The sequence below is a fragment of the Lissotriton helveticus genome, chromosome 12, assembly GCF_964261635.1.
Source record: "Lissotriton helveticus chromosome 12, aLisHel1.1, whole genome shotgun sequence".
NCBI lineage: Eukaryota > Metazoa > Chordata > Amphibia > Caudata > Salamandridae > Lissotriton > Lissotriton helveticus.
This window is the reverse complement of record NC_136073.1, coordinates 145,900,437-145,918,203: the sequence shown is the minus strand read 5'-3', so window position 1 is coordinate 145,918,203 and position 17,767 is coordinate 145,900,437. Positions and strand designations below refer to the sequence as shown.

The following is a 17,767-nucleotide window of genomic DNA, read 5'->3' as shown; positions in this document are numbered from 1 at the left end:
AGGTCACCCAATAGCATGGTGAGGGCATGTTGGATGGACAAGATGGTGAGGCGATAAGAGTTCATCAATGTAGTTCTTGTTCTAACCAGTATTTTCATACAATGTAAACATTAATTTGTACACAAGTCCTGCTTTCAGTTAAACGAGGTTTAACCTTGTGCATATAATTTACTTCCTTGGCTTGGATTTCTTAAAAGCAGCAGTGATAAATTTGTGAATAGGCCACATACATCCCTCTCTCTCGGAACACTAGACATCTTGAGCTTTAGCCCCTTGAGCTTTACCCTGCCTCCAGTTTGAAAGGCACATGTCACTGGATTTTTAGGCTCAAAGACCTGCTGTGATAAAGGATAGACTGCTTGCTTCTGCCTTCTGTCTCAACAGCCTCTTTAAAGGGAGAGTATGGTATTCTGCCACCTTTTTCTCTTTTGACCTCGTTTGAGAGGAGTTATGTGGTAGGCAGATAGAATTTTTGCCAAGGATCTCAACTGCTATCTTTCTAAACTGTAGACCATGGCCTTGTAGGATGACATTTATATGTATTCAGAGGAATTGTGTTATACTTTTGAGAAAGGAAGTGAATTTTGCTATGATTTAAATCATTCAGCAAATCAGTAGTGGGTAGACTTTATACAACAGCGCTCCTTTTGAAATATCCTTCATTGACCCATACACCTGTTGAGGCGTTGAGACTCTGGGCATTTGCAAATGCTAACGCTACATTTAAGACTCCCTGTCTCGCTCTATAAAATAATTTACTGGTAATCAATGATATAGGAATGCTTTTCCCCTATATTTCAACCTTTGTATCAGCCATTGATACCCTCTAAAGATCTTGCCCTATTGTTTGATGTTACCCCACATGATTGGATATCCACAATACCCTTATATACTGGCCTATCATCTTATTGACAAGATATATCTCGTCCTGGATCTGTTGGATGTTCTCCAGTTATTCGACTGGGAGTGCATTCAAACAGACCTGATTGGTATGGTCCCGGCATAAGTGCTCAATGTGGTTTTCCTGATGAAGGCGCCATGTTCGCTGAAACCCACCTCGAAGAACCAACATTGCATCATTTTTATCTATTACTATGTAGTCCATTAATTCTATTGTCCCTATATTTCCTCTGATTTGCCTGTATGTATATATTGGTATGTTGCATTATTTTGTTTGATTACTTAGACTTTTCTTTGTGAAATAATATCAAGGCACTTATGGCTGCAACAATCTTCTTGTGACATCGTTTTCAAATATTCTTTGTCTGAAATTGTGCTTTATTGTTCTGTTACTTCATGTATGTCTATTGTTTATCGATATTGCACCTCATGAATTCATGAGATTTGGAGCGTATTGAGCAACTGTTTGTACTAATAAAATAGATTATTTGTATAAATTAACAGTGGTGCATTGAGTTTAGTGATATTACTGTAGATTTATTGTCTGATATATATTATGACCAACTAGTTGCCTAGGGATTTCTCATGTGAACAACTCTATTTTCCCTGTCCTATGAACATTTATTAATAACAGGGGGTCCTTATATTTACTTTATATACAACAGTGCTCCCTCCACTCTCACATCGGAATGCTGCTGGAATGGAAAAAAGTACCTAACATGGTTATCTAGCATAAAATTCCCTGTGGTACAATAATACACTTGAGTATTACTAGACATTGTATTTTGTAGATATGGGTTGTACTTAGGCCAATCGATCTCTCCCGCCTAATCTTATTCTGGTTGAGTAGACAAAAATAATCTAACCAAATGTCAACTTATTGGAAAGTTCTCCATTAAAATTTAATTTTACTTTATGTACAGTACATGCATTCGAATTCTGCACTTTTCTTGTTAATATCACAATTTGGTCAAGAGACGTCCAGTCCTATAACTTGAAAATCGCCCACCTGTAGATAGTCCAGAAAATATCAAGTTTCCAGTTTGTGTAATAGCGACTAGTTTTCCCAGTTTTTATTGGGAACTTCAGTTACATCCCTCTTTAGCCTTCCATGGTGTACTCCGCATTACATATGGTTGATTATTTCATTCTATTCACTTTCCATCACCTCAGGACTCAACAACCTAATGTGTGAACATTAAGTCTACTTCAATAAGTCATGCAGCAAATGCCTCAGATAGCTCCAGGTGCCCACTGCCACAATGGTAAATTAGGTAGATCTGCTGTGTGCTCTCAATGGTGAACCTTAGGGCTCTTTTAGTGCAAGGAAATATGTGATGGAAGGTTGTGAACATACACTTGTATATATGCGTCAAGCCCCCATCTCGGTAGTAAAAACCATCTGTAACCTGGATAAGAGTTTTGCATCTTGCTATTTTATGTGTGGTTGACCCTTACTTCTAAGTGTGCCCCCAGCTGTGAAATACTCTGAGGTATCAGTACATCTTGCATAACATGCCAGGTTGTCAGATGTTTACCCAGACCTGAAATCACTTTTACTATTGAGACGGAACCATGACAAACATACAACTTTGTTAAGGTCTGTTAAATTTAAATCATGAATGCCTGTGGAAAGTGTGGCTCCACCCAGTAGCCAGTGTGCCACCCTGCACTCATTAGTACATTCAAAAGTTGTCAAGTGGCGCTCTTGCTTGGAGATGTTAATTTATGTAGAAGTAGGTAAGCAAGGTACCAAACTCTCACTCTCATCTGGACAGAGAAAAAGACGCAAGCAAAGACTTTCAGATAAAAATCCAATAGGAAATCTGACTGTAAAAGAGAAATAATCAGAGATAACATTAGTAGCAGGTGTGTGAGAAATTCAAGAGAATAATGTATCCCAATTACTTTTCAAAGCGTTCTTTATATCGGATTTAGATAGGAACTGACATGACAGAAAAAGATACCGTCATGTTGAGTTGGAAACAGGGGCGGCCTTAGGCATGTGCAAGCTGTGCACCTTCACAGGGCCACCCAACCCCAGGGGCCACCACGGCAATATATATCCTTAATATAATAATCCTCTGAGGATGGATACATATTTGCGTGGCGGCCCCTGGCAGGGATTTGGCGGCCTCCGGCTCTGTTCCACTTCCAAACACCCTGACCCCCTCTCTTCACTGTTCTCCGTGCTCCTCCCCGCCCGGATGCCCTCTTCCGGGGCCCCCTACCTACGCTCCCTGCCCAGGGCTGCCATGAGCCTAGAGCCACCCCTGTTGGAAACTTCTGGTAATAATCTCTAGACAGACCACAATCTTGGAAAGGGGCTTCCATTAGGCTTCTCCACCTTCCCTCCTCCCGTTTTATTCCTATTGTCAACTAGGCACATGAAGAACCCCCAAACTTGAGATGTTTCCTCTGATGCAGGGCTTTATATTTCAACCACTGCTCTTCCCTTTTGATTCTCTGTGCAATTAGCAGAGCAGCACTTGGGGTGTCCACCAATGCTTAAACGCTGGTGCAGTCTAGCCCAAGAGGATGCCTGGCCCTTTGCAGAGTCCTGAGATGCACTTTCAGACTGCACAATAAGATCATCAGGAAGGACCGCGTCAACCAGACGGGAGGAGGCATCACCATCGTCCACAAGAACACCATCCGCATCACGACCGCCGCCGATGACACCTACACTGCCGCCGAACACCTCCACTTCCAGATCCACACCGACCCAAAGACGACCCTCAGAGGAACCCTCCTCTACAGACCCCCGGGACCACGCACACAATTCTGCGAAGACATCACAGACTTCATCAGCCCACACGCCCTCCCCTCTGCCGACTACATGCTCCTAGGGGACCTCAACTTCCACCTGGAGAACAACAAGGACCACAACACCGTCACCCTGCTGGACAACCTCGCCAACCTCGGACTCAAGCAACTGGTCAACACCCCCACCCACTATACCGGCCACACGCTCGACCCCGTCTTTTCATCCAGCAAGCACATCGCCTTCAGCCACTCCACCGGACTTCACTGGACCGACCACAGCTGCGTCCACTTCAGCTTCAGAAAAACCACCACCCACCACCACCCGAAACAGGTTCCTCACAGGAGCTGGAGCAAGATCACCGCCGACCAGCTCACCGCCTCCCTCAGCCAGAACCCACCTGCCAGCACACCGGACCCCAACGAAGCAGCCCGCAATTTCACGCAATGGCTAACCGCCTGCGCCGACGACCTCGCACCACTCAAGAACCCCCCCAGCAAACCCAGAAGCAAGAAGGCCCCCTGGTTCACCGACGAACTCAAGGACTCCAAGAAGACCTGCCGCACCCTCGAGAAAGCCTGGCTCCTCGACCAGACCACTGACAACATGACCGCCCTCAAACACGCGACCCACAAGCACCACCAGCTCATCCGCACCACCAAGAAGAAATCACTGAAGGATCGGCTGGACAACAACGCCCACGACAGCATGGAACTCTTCAGCATCGTCAAGGAGTTCTCCAACCCCAGAACCAGCAACAACGACATCACCCCTTCACAAGATCTCTGCGACTCCCTCGCCTCGTTCTTCCACCGCAAGATTGCCGACATCCACAACAGCTTCGGCACACCATCCTCGCGCCCAACCGTCGAACCAACGCACCCCACCGCCACCCTCCACACCTGGACTGCAGTGACCACCGAAGACACAGCCCGCACGATGAACACCATCCACTCCGGATCTCCGACTGACCCCTGCCCCCACCACATCTTCAACAAAGCCGTCTCCACCATCGCACCCCAACTCCGTGACGTCATCAACACCTCCTTTGACACCAACACCTTCCCGGAGAGCTGGAAGCATGCCGAGCTCAGCGCCCTACTGAAAAAACCAACAGCGGACCCCACCGACCTCAAGAACTTCCGCCCCATCTCGCTCCTCCCTTTTTCTGCCAAAGTTATCGAGAAGACCATCAACAGACAGCTGGCCGCCTTCCTTGAGACGAATGGATCCCTCGACCCCTCGCAAACCGGTTTCAGAGCCACCCACAGCACCGAGACCGCCCTCATCGCAGCCACCGACGACATCCGAGCCCTGCTCGACAACGGGGAAACAGCGGCACTCATCCTCCTGGACCTCTCTGCAGCGTTCGACACTGTCTGCCACCGCACCCTAGTCCAGCGCCTCAGCAACACCGGCATCCAAGAGAAGGCACTGAAGTGGATCATCTTGTTCCTAGCTGGAAGAACACAGAGAGTCCGCCTCCCCCTGTTTCGTTCCGAGGCCACCGAAGTCATCTGCGGCGTCCCGCAAGGATCATCACTCAGCCCCACCCTCTTCAACGTCTTCATGAGACCCCTTACAGCCATCGCACGCCGACACAACCTCAACATCATCTCCTACGCCGACGACACCCAGCTGATCCTCTCCCTCACCAGAGACCCCGACACCGCCAGAACCAGCCTCCACGAAGGGATGAAAGACGTCGCCGAGTGGATGAAGAACAGCCGATTGAAACTAAACTCAGACAAGACGGAAGTCCTCATCCTGGGACCATCGCCCTCCGCCTGGAACGACTCCTGGTGGCCCCCCGCCCTGGGCACCGCTCCCAAGCCAACAGACCACGCACGCAACCTGGGCTTCATCCTGGACTCCTCCCTCTCCATGACCAGACAAGTCAACGCCGTCTCCTCTTCATGCTTTCACACCCTCCGCATGCTCCGCAAGATCTTCCGATGGATCCCGATCGAAACCAGGAAGACGGTCACCCAGGCCCTCGTCACCAGCCGGCTGGACTACGGAAACACCCTCTACGCCGGAACCACAGCCAAGCTACAAAAAAGACTACAACGCATCCAGAACGCCCCCGCCCGACTCATCCTAGACATCCCTCGACGCAGCCACATCTCCGGCCACCTGAGGAACCTGCACTGGCTCCCCGTCAACAAGCGGATCACGTTCAGGCTCCTCACCCACACACACAAGTCTCTCCACGACCTGGGCCCCAAGTACCTCAACGACCGCCTGACCTTCCACACGCCCACCCGCCAGCTACGATCCGCTAGCCTCGCCCTCGCCGCCGTACCACGCATCCGAAGAGCCACCGCCGGAGGCAGATCCTTCTCCTACCTAGCGGCCAAGACATGGAACTCCCTCCCCATCCACCTTCGGCTGACCCAGGACCACCTCGCCTTTAGAAGACAACTCAAGACCTGGCTGTTCGAGCAGTAGCGGCCCCCTTCCCTTCCCCCAAGCGCCTTGAGACCCTTCCGGGTGAGTAGCACGCTATACAAGTGATATGATTGATTGATTGATTAAGTGCTCCATCTTTTTCTGAACACATTCCTCCCTATGGAAGCTCCTGGAATGCATGCAGCACAAAGTTAACTTCAGATCGTGTCTGAGACTGAAGCTAACTTTAGCAATTGTACCACTAAATAGGGGAAATGTAATACCAGAGATGCAGATTAGAAATCTGTATTTTCTTTACAGATTTCTATACAGTCCTCTTCTTAAATAAGGTTATTTTAGTGGAATACGTTGCTTGATAAGCCAGAAGGGATATTTTTACAAGATGTGTCTGTATACAGTGCCCATTTATAAAGAGTCCTAGTTAGAAATTATATGTACTTTTCAAGTACAGACACTATTGAATGTTCATCAAAGGTGTCTTATAATTTCATGTTTATTTGTATCTGGACAAGAATGAAGTTATGAGCGTGTGAGTGATCAGATATGATATTTTCTGCACCTGCACCACCATGCCTTCTTGCAATTCTATAGGAGTGTGTTGATGGTATGTCTACTTCCGATCCGAGCTCACCTGCATTGTTTTCTCTGTTTGCAGAGAGGAAAGATCTTCATTGCCGATTTTAAGATATTGGAAGGCGTTCCTGCAAATATATTGAATGGTCGTCAGCAGTACCTAGCTGCTCCCTTGTGTCTTCTCTACCTCTCACCCCAGGATGAGATGATACCCCTAGCAATCCAGGTAAGGTATTATCTTTGAGCCATTGAGCCTGTCTAAAACTTTGAAATGTCAAAACATTAGTTAATTTATTCAGAATGGGAATAAATATAAGTGATCAGCATTCTGAGAGAATGTGTCAGGTGTTAATTGAACAATAATGACTAATAGTTTTCCAGTTAGCTAGAAGCAACACACCTCTTTATTGTCACAAAAGTTTGCCTTTATGACGACGGGGATGTTTTGTACTATGGAATTAGACTTTATCTGTTTGAACATTTTACCTATGCACAGTTCTATTTTAATTGGTTGAACAAAGAAAGAAATGAAAACAACTCAGTAACCCACTCTATATCAAACACTCTTCTAGGCACTTGTATTTGTAACCACTAATAGTTGTTTTTTTACATGTGTACACCGTGATCTATATAAACGACTAATACAGAATACTATCAGGCAATGCAAATGTCTTTTCCTCTAAGCCCATTTCTTTTTTTTTTTAAAGACCTTTATTAGCAACAATACCAGCGTCGTTACAAATACCTTAGCAAGCATACAGTTCGTGGCTACCGGGACCAAACAAGTTCTCAGGCAAAGATGTTACACAGCCATGATTGCCGGCATCCCGGGGGCCCGGCGGCGTCATTTAGTGGACTCAGCTCAGCTGTAGTGATAGTAAATTCCCCATCAAGGCAGCACTAATCACAGCACGACTTCTGATTATTCATTAACAACAGCTCGCAGGGAAGGTCTGATGTGTGCAAGGTCAATAGTAGAACGAAAATACCCATAGACCTACCCTAACCCCAACTCCCCACTCTACCCTCCCTCCCCAGTGTGTTCCGTGGAATGCCCAGTCAGTCTGATTCAGAGTAAACCTGCCGGGCAAACGTGTCGTGTAAAAACCATGTCCCGTGTCACTTCCCAACCCACGTCATCAATGGCCTAAGCCTCTAGTGACCCCCCCTGTTAAGCCCTCCCACGTAGGTGACTACTTGTGTGTCCCAGCGCCCCCCTCAGCAATCTCCCCACTGTCTTACCCATAGGGGAGCCCCCCCGTCCGCCCAGCCCTCTATTCCAAAACTTGGTCCTGGAGATCCACCACCTCAGATGTGTCGGAATCACCTTCCTCCCCCTTTCGTAAGTACTCCTTGTAGAGGTCCCAGAAGTTTTTTGGCCTACTTCTAGGTGGCAACAGTTCACTGTACAGCTCAGTTTGGGTACAGCAATAGCGCAGATCCCTCTTCCACCTCGCCACGGTGGGCAGCGGTCCGCGCATCCAGCAGGACGCAACTACTCTCCTGGCGAGCAACAACGCCATATCCGCTAGTCGGCGAAGTGATGGCGGGAGCGGTTTAGAAAAGCCCAGCAAAGCAAGCGCCGGTGTCCTGGGGAGCGTCTCCTCCAGCATTTGATCAAGTTCCGCAAATACCGCATTCCAGAAGTCTCGCACACCGGGGCAGAGCCACGCCATGTGGAAGAAGTCAGCGACCTGGGTGCGACAGCGCTCACATTCCGCCGTGGGCCGCAGGCCATAGCGGTGCAGTCGCTCTGGGGTATAGTACACCCTCTGGAGGAACTTAAAGTGCACCAGCCTGTGCCTGCCATTGAGTGAGATCTTGCGGGTGCTGGAGCAGCAATATCCCCACATGGCATCATCTATGGGTGATAGCAGATCCTCCTGCCATGCCTCTCTGGCTTTAGACTGCATCAGATTCTGGTGTGCTACGCCTAACTTGTTGACCGACGAGAGCAGTTTAGCCGAGGACTTAGTTTTAATAATATAGGACAACTCTGGGATCTCCTCAGGCTCTTCCATAGACGGGCCCAACTCGTCTCGGTAAGCCGATCGCAGTCTGTGGAACTGAAACTGTTGTAGCAGTGTGGGGCTCGCAGTCCTCAAAGCTAACTGACCCCAAGTTTTAAGTGTGCCCTCCTCGAACAGATCCTCCATCCTTTCCAGGCCTAAAGAACGGAGGGACTCTACAACGCCCTTTTCTCTCAAGGGGCTCAACCACAGCGCCCATTCAATCGGCATCAGGGGTGAATACAATCGATCACAATCACGGGCGCGCACCAGTGCATGCCATGCATGGTTAGTCGCCTTAAGGGAGTCAAGGCGCCCGACCGACCGATCAAGCGGAAGACTAATCGTTGCTGGCAGTGGGAGTGGGTCCGCGAACAGTCGCTCCAGGAGCAAGTGCGGTGTACGCGCCTCTCCATGAACCCAGGAGTGCAAGTGGGTAGCCTGTGCTACGCGATAGTATCGTTCCATGTCAGGGGCCCCCAGGCCCCCCATTTCGCAAGGGAGAATGAGTGTCGCCCATCGTATCCTGGGCTGTTTGCCAGCCCACGCCAGCCGAATGAGAACCTGCGTGAGTTGTGTAAAGAAGGCCCTCGAGAGCACCACCGGTAGATTCGTGAATAAGAACAGAAACCGGGGCAGGACAACCATCTTCATTATAGCTATTCTGCCCAATAATGACAGTGGGAGCCTGCACCAAACGTCCACATCCTCCACCAGTTTGGCGAAGGCAACGCCGTAGTTATCACGGACAAGAATTTCCGGGTCGGTGTGTAAGTGGATGCCCAGGTATCTCACCGAGTCAGTCGTCCACTTTAGCGGGTACTCCACAGGGAAGGGCTGCGTCACAGGTGTGAGGGGGAATGCAATAGATTTGTCCCAGTTCACACGTAGTCCTGAGAGCGCGCCGAATCGAACCACCTCTCTGAGGACTGATGCCAGGTTAGCCTCCGGGTCACGGACGTATAGCAAGGTGTCATCTGCGTACGTAGATATGCCTATCTTATAGCTGGGGAAGCTGATCCCCTCCAAGCTGTGGTACTCCCTGATGGCACAAGCTAGCGGTTCCGCCACCAGCGCATAAAGAAGAGGTGATAGGGGGCAGCCTTGCCGCGTCCCTCTGCCGATATGGATCGGTGCGGACACCCTGTCCCCCAGTTTCAGTCTGGCTGACGGTCGGTGATACAGCGCGCCAACCATTTGCAGAAATGGTTCACCCAGACCTAGCTTCCGAAGCACCCGGACCATGAACGGCCATTCGACAGAGTCGAATGCCTTTTCCATATCCAGGAAAATCGCCAGTGCTTTATTCTCCTGTCGCACATGTTGCATGGTACCCAGGACTGTGCGTATATTGTACGTCAGATTTCTACATGGTACGAACCCAGACTGCTCAGGCGCTACCAGTTCCGGGACTAGGAGGGCTAGCCGATTGGCCAGTACCTTCGCGTATATTTTAGCATCCACATTCAGCAGACTGAGGGGCCTGTAGGAGCTGCACATGTTCAATGGCTTCCCCGGTTTCGGGATTGTAACAAGCAATGCCTCCCGCATCGTGAGGGGCATTTCCCCATCCTCGCAAATCTCATCAAAGAGAGTGATCAAATGAGGAAGTAAGATCTCAGCATAGGCTTTATAGAAGCCCACCGTGAGCCCGTCAGAACCCGGAGCGCTGCCCGCCCTCATGCCCGCCAAGGCTTCCAGTATTTCGTCCCCATGAAAGGGGGCCGTAAGGAACTCTCTGTCGGAATTCCGCAAAAATGGCATAGCTATATGCCCCAGGTAGTCGTCTATAGCGTCCTCCACGCCCAGGGACCTGGATTGGTAGAGGTCCGCATAATATCGGCGGAAAGTCGTCAGGATCTGCACCTCATCCGTGACCACGCCTCCCTCGGGGGTGGTCAGTTCTTCTACAACTAGCGGTTTGCGCGAGTTCCGCACCATGCGTGCCAGAAGTGCGCCTGGCCTGTCCCCTTCACCGTAGGCGCGGGCCGTAGCATATTTCCCCATGAAGAGGACCTCTCTGTCCGCCAGTTCCTGGTATTCTGTTAACAGAGGAGCGAATCCTGAGTCAGCCTCTGGGCCAGGGTCTCTGAGCAGTTTATCCTCCAAGTCCGCCAATTTGGCCTCCAGCGCAGTCAACTCCCTTCTAATAGAGCGCAGTGTACTGGAGTGTTTGGACATAGCCATGCCTCTGGTGAAGACCTTAAACGACTCCCAGACCGTAGAGAAGTGATCTACCGAGCCCAGATTCGCAGCAAAGAACCCCTCAATATCCTCCGCCAGTTCACCCCGGAACACCTCGTCAAGCAGGGCAAAGGGGGGGAACCTCCAGGTAAATGCTGGAATACCTTTCCTGGTGGTGGTGATATGCAACAACACAGGAGAGTGGTCAGAGAGGGTGCGTGGCAGCACCTCACATTTGTCGATACTCCGCTGGACCGAAGATGACGCCAACCAGTAGTCTATACGTGTGTGGACATTATGGAAGGCCGAGTAGTGGGTGAAGCCACCGAGCGAGGGGTGCTTCTCCCTCCAGACATCGACCAAGTCTAGTTTAAGCATTTCGGTGGTCATATAGACAGCTGAGGCCACCGGCCTTCGGGCTGGTCCTAAGGAGCGGTCCTTCTCGGGGTCAAAGATAAAGTTAAAATCACCTCCCCACAACAACCCTGGGTGATTGTGCTTCCTACATAGTGCAGACAGGGCTGCATAGAAGTCAGCGTTGACATAGTTAGGGCCGTAAACATTAACAAGCATGAGATCAAGCCCTCTGCCTACACATCTGGACAGGACATACCGCCCCTCAGTGTCTACCTCCACCGGGAACAGTTTCAGTTGTGAGGACGGGTTAACCCAGGTCAGTACCCCTCTAGAGTGTGTTGTAAAGCCAGATGCCACTATGTGTCCCGCCAACCCTCGCGTCTGTAACATCCTGCTATGAATGGGTAGGTGAGTTTCCTGCAACAGGGCAATATCCACCTTATGGCGATGCAGGTAACTGGTAACCTTCCTCAGTTTGCGGTGATCATTTAGGCCCCGTACATTCCACGTCATCAGTTTGAGAGAGTGCGGGGCATGTGTGCGATCAGTCAGGGCGACATTCGACATTGCAAATCAACTGTTCAATCATTAGACCACGGGCAGCAGGGGTAGTCTTCCCCACCAGAAGGGCAGCCACCAAGGGCATCCGATAAGCAGCAACACACAGCGTTACACATTGCGTCCCCCTGAACCATGTACACTCCTTGCCGTGAGCGTTTCCACAACTATGAACACACGAAAACCCCCCCCGAACACCACCCACATACGTCCCACACAACAGACCAAACAGGTGAACCAAAGAACAGCCACCCACCCACCCACAGCCGACCATCCCCAACCCGGTCAGACAGGCCTCATCACCACCCGCCATCCCTCCCTACTCAACAATGATTTCTACTGAACCCCAAGTAGCCCCCGAGGGAGCTAAAAGCCAAAAGCGCAGGGGCAGAGGAATCTAGCCAGCCAACTACTCAGCAGTGAGACCAGAGCTAGTAACCACACGCGCGCTCCCGTCCCGCCCCCCGCCCAGTGTCTTTGAGCCCTGCCAGCTCCAGTCTTCGCAGTTTGTTAAGTCCAGACCCTTATGTGCGGCGGACTACCCCGCAGCCGACCTCCCGCAAATCAGGCAACCCCCCCACCCCCCCAGACCACAGCGCAGATAAACCATCCCGGTAAGAACCAGGTAGATCTCACCCCAAAGTCATATCTCTACGGGGCCGCAGTGACAGCGTGCCACTCCAGCTCCTCCTTGCGCCTCCAGGTCAGAAGCGACGCTCTCGAGTCCGGCTACTCCTGTTCATCCAAGCGGGATGTGTCCTCCAAGTCCTCCCGCGGACTCCTCTGTTTATTGCGGATGTCCTTCTCCCAGTCCTTCAAGGATTTCTTAAGTTCAGCGGGGTCGGTGAAGAAATGGGAGTGACCCTGTCTGTTGATGCGAAGCCTCGCAGGATACAGCATGGCGTAGTCGAGGCCTAGGTCTCTCAGCTGCTTCTTGTAGGGGGCAAACCGCTTTCTTTCCTCCTGTACTCTCGCCGTGAAGTCTGGGAATAGTGAGATGTTCATGCCCTCGTACTGTAGCTTCCCCTTCTCTCTGGCCAGTCGCAACGCCAAGTCCCTGTCCCGGTAATTTAATAGCTTCGCTATAATCGGTCGCGGGGGGAGGCCCGGTTGTGGCTTCGGCCCCAGGGTGCGATGAGCCCTCTCAATAATGAACATAGGGGAGAAGACATCCTCCCCCAGCAGGGTCTGAAGGAGCTTCTCCACAAACGGCTCCATTTTACCGGTACTTGTGGATTCCGCTATTCCCGTAATGCGTAGATTGGAGCGCCTCGAGCGCGCCTCCAAATCCTCCGTCTTATCTTGTATCACCTGAAGCAGTCGGCCAAACTGTCTGCGGTCCTTATCCCACTCCGTTTGGGCCTCTTCCGCCTCTGTAAGTCGTCTCTCCGCCATGTCTAGCCTCTCCGCGTGCTTGTCCACCCTCTCGGACATGCGGTCCATCCGGTACGTCAACGCATCGATCTTGGTGCTGATCTCCGCCATGCTGCCTTGCAGACCTCTTTCCATGCTTCCCAGCATGTCCCGGATCTCCGTGCACAGAGAGTTCTCAGATGCCGCCGGGCGCGGAGGGGTGGTTTGTGCTGTCCCCTCGGCCCCCTTCGCTTTCCTCTGATCGAAGGAGAGCTTGGGCTGCGATCTGTCCCCCTTCCCCATGGTATTTCTAGTAGACATACAGCCGTCCGGCCAGAGTTGTGAGGTCCACCACACGTGATTAGAGACCAGGCTCTGCGGTGGGCGAAGCGTCAGGGGATCCCCACGACCAGGGTGGTACACAGCGGGACCGGCGCCCAAAATGGCGGCCGCGAGCACCGGCTTGCAGATGGCAGTCGCCTCGTGGGCCTCACCCCCGTGCAGTGCCCCCCGCTGGCCGCTTCTCTAGCGGATGGCGGAGCTGCTCCGGTTCCTGGGAGTGAGCACTCACCGTCCCTCCAATGGCCCTTCACCGCGCGGTGGTGGCTAGCTGTGCTTCTCGCCTTCTGGGACGCTCCCACCGCCAATGTGTGCTCCGCACTCCGTGTGCTCCTGCACACCGTGGTTACCGGGTCGGGCCGGTCCTTATTGTTGCTTCCAGCACCGTCCGGGTGCGCGCCAACCAGCAAGGTGTCTTTGTAGGTGGCCGGGACCGCCTCGATCACACTCGCCGCACGTACTGCGACGTAACCCGGGCAGCTCTTCAGCGGAGGTCGGGGATCGCGGCCTGGGCTGCCGCTGCTCCGTCAGCTCCGTCGCCAAGTCTCACCGCTCCCGTTCCCCGCCGGACAAAGGGGTCGCCGTCCCGCCGGGGCTTTGTGCTGAGGTCCGCCACTGTTTTGAACGCCAGCAGGGTAGTTTAGGATAAGTATGCCGGAGTTTGGCGGGTTATCGGCGAGGAGCTCCGCGCTCGCGCGTCTTACATGGACGCCGGCTAGCTCCGCCCCCCTCCTCTAAGCCCATTTCAGTGCTCATATCTTTCTCATCCGTGCTCTACCTCTGAGTATCGACCAGTACTATGGGCAATGTACTTTATTTCTATAGTTGCCGTTGCTTTCCTGGCGAGAGGCCAATGTATTGTCATCTTCTTTCTCATTTTGTAGGTGGCCTCTGTCCTTCCCATCTCTCAGGCACATTTTTCCCTCTCTCTTTTCAAAATGTAATCAGTGGTGTCTGCCTTCAAGTAGAAAAATATATTTTACAAGAGAACCCTCTTGCTTATCTTGTGCTTTATTCATAAGCATTATTCTGTGAGTATGCTGACTTACTCCTCAATTGAAAGAGGAGGTCAATCAACTCATTGTCCAAAAAAACCTCATTAAATAGTTCCTATTAGATGGCAGCAAGACACATCTTGATTGTTCTAATGGTTCTTGCTTGTCACATTTAGTGTACAAGGTTCCCACAGTGTACTAAATCATATGAGTGGATAGTCACTTAATTTTAGCAGCTCTTTTTTTCCGAGAGCTAAGACGCTGCCAGTGTCTGTACCTCACTTTTGTGTTGGTTTAACATTTGTGTCTCACAATAGGTCCCAACCAATTTTTAGCTGCTGCTTTCTGAGAATCAAAGAATGCGTATTGTTGGAAAGTGTGCAATGTTATTGGCATTCTGTTTCAGTAAACATCATGCAAACATTCTCTGAGTCTACTGTGTTGTGTTTCACTCTTGAGCTAAGTTCTGAATACAGCGCTAGGTCAGTATCCATGAAAGTCCAGCAACTACCTCTTTGTGCATCTTCCTCTGCAGCTAAATCAGACTCCAGGTCCAGAGAATCCCATCTTCCTGCCGAGCGATAATGAGTGGGACTGGTTGCTTGCCAAAATGTGGGTGAGGAACTCCAATTTTTCTACCCACCAGGCTCTTTCCCACTTCCTGCGTACACACGTCTTTGCAGAGGTGCTCTCCATTTCTACATTGAGGCAGCTCCCCATGGCTCATCCTCTGTACAAGGTAAGAAAGACAAATTGGACAGCACAAAGAGACTGTTAATTCCAAGATGAAAAAATGGACTCTCAAGGGTCATGATGCCCAAGCATTGTTGGGTACAAAACATCAAGAATGGTTGAGATACAGAGTATATAGCTACATGCTATAGAAGAGCATAGACAGTGAGAATATAAGGTCTGTTTTAAGCAATCACTGTACCTGTGTCTCTAATAACTCAAATGGTCTCTCTTTAGCTCCTGATTCCCCACCATCGCGATACTTTGCAAATTAATGCTCTCGCCAGAGAAGTCCTTATTGGACCAGGAGGATCTTTCGATAAGGTAAGATTAGAACTCATATCTGTAGACCACCTCTGTTGTTGGCATTCAAGAAGAGGCCATGATGAAGATACATAAAATAATAAACATGGCTCAGGACATTGTAAAGCACATGTTCACACTTCGGCCGCTTGGTGCTGAAATAACAGATGTTTATTGATGCTCAACTCAGTGCTACTCATTTCATTGACCTCTGAAGTATGAAATGCTAAGTGGGACATCCTGTTTTTAATCCTATGACCATGAGGCCAAACACAGATCCATGGAGTGAATGCATTAGTCCACTGACCCACCAGACCCAGCTAGATGAGTTGGATGGAATGAAAGCTATGATGCCATGGTAGAGGAGCACAGCATTCAGAAAAAAAATAGATGGAACCTGCTTGGAATGAGATGAGCTTTTTCACTACCTTATGACATATTCTTACCTGACCTTATTAAACATAATTGCACAGTGCATCCACCTGCAGCCTTTTCACACAGGCTACTAATTACTTTCTCTTTACCAAAGGTTTGTTAACACATTGTTATAGAGAGACATACTAAAAAGGAATCTTCCCAGTCCCCACCAGACATATAAAAACAGTACATAAATGATGCAGGATGAAGGATTCTTATTTGGTCTTTTACAAGCCTTGTGGCCACGGAGTGTAGACAGATGTTTGTACTTGATAAAATAAGCTTTGAAGATATCACCTGGCAGTACTTTTATCTCTTCACTCACTTTGCCTGAAGTAGTTGGGGAAGCCCATACAGTGGATTGGGATTTAAATATTGCCTTGGGCAGGTCTACTTGAAGTGAAGTAGAACATTTCCATAACCTATCACTAATACCTGAATTGTTTCTGGGTGTTTTTCAGAGGCTGTCTCTGAGTAGGGTTTTTAATCCTGAAGTGAGAGAATACTCTCAGCAGTATGACATGGAGGCTTGATGCTCTGATATTTGTGATTTTTTTGCTTATACAAGAACACCACATAACCCTGAAAAGTAAAGTATTCCAATCTATAGATACCTTGCACATTCTGGAAAACATCTATTTGTCTCCTGTCCTTTAGGTGGATGCCTCTTAATCTAGACAGGAACCAGCTAGCTTTGACCAGTACTGCCCTCATACAAGGCTTCATTGTGTAAATTAAAGCCAATCTTGTCCTTACTCTTAGATTGCCACCTCCATTCCTCTGTAGTCTGGCTCATGGCCTCTTGGAATTGCCTTGATCATTCACAAATGTTGCTTCAGTGCCATATCCTCACATCATTCCCACTGGACTTGGTTCACTAACAGATTTGTGGGCATTTTGATGACTGGAAAAAGACCTTCACCTATACCATCTTTCACTAAATAAGTTATTTCACACATGTGAATAGGTTGAAGGTATTGTCATTAAATATAATATATATGTCGTATAATTGTCTATTGTGGTGCTCTGACAAGCATTTACTACCAGTTATTTTTTACTGAAACATTCAATAGAATATTTTACATTAATCAATCCATCATTCAAACATCCATAGAGCACAGCAAATCACTCGTGAGAGGCTCGAGGCACTGGAGCTGTTTGCTGCTGCTTGGAGGTTTGATCCTTCAAACCCTCAGGTCTTTCATTCTCTTCTGAATTGCTGGAGCGATGGTGCGGTCCTGAGGTTCAGGGGGAGGTTTCCCCAACCCTTGGCTGCTAGTTGTGAAAAGGAGCGTCCTCCACTGTTGGCTCGACGGATCTGTGGGGTTTCTGCAAGGGAGAGGGAAGCTGATTAAGGGTGTCTGGTCAGTTGGTGGAGAGTCAGGCGTTTGTTGATGTATGCTGGTCTTTCGTTGTGCAGGGCCTTGTAGGCATGGGTCAGCATCTTGAACTGGCATCACTTCTGATTCGGGAGCCAGTGTAATTTCTGAGATGTGGTGTGATGTGGGTCCTTCTGGCTGGTACAGTATGAGTCTTGTTGCTGAGTTCTGTATTCCCTGGAGTCTCTTCAGGGGGTGTGCAGTATTTGCTACGTAGAGAGTGTTTCTGTAGTCCAGTCTGCTGGTAAAATACCACATTGGTTGCTTAAAATTATGGGACGCTGAAGCACAATTTGTAACTTCAAACACAAAATTTCAACTACCCAGAGTAGTATAGAAAAGCTTCAACATAGTTATATACAGCATCCACTATTGGCAGACAACACAGAAACACATTTTGACACCACTCCAAATGCTTGTTACTAAAGTACCTGGACACATCCTAAGTGCCATTGCTTCACAAGGAAAACATTTGGTAGAGCAACAGTAATG

At 49.6% G+C, this 17,767-nt stretch overlaps 1 protein-coding gene across 1 annotated transcript in view; it reads left to right on the top strand.

Annotated features, from left to right (window-relative positions):
• LOC144797780 (hydroperoxide isomerase ALOXE3-like) overlaps positions 1–17,767 on the top strand; it is a 541,969-nt gene that overhangs the window by 376,223 nt on the left and 147,979 nt on the right. The window contains exons 7-9 of the mRNA XM_078668542.1: positions 6,732–6,875; positions 14,980–15,183; positions 15,414–15,500. Coding sequence (XP_078524668.1) covers positions 6,732–6,875; positions 14,980–15,183; positions 15,414–15,500 — 435 coding nt within the window. The remainder of the gene's footprint in view (positions 1–6,731; positions 6,876–14,979; positions 15,184–15,413; positions 15,501–17,767) is intronic.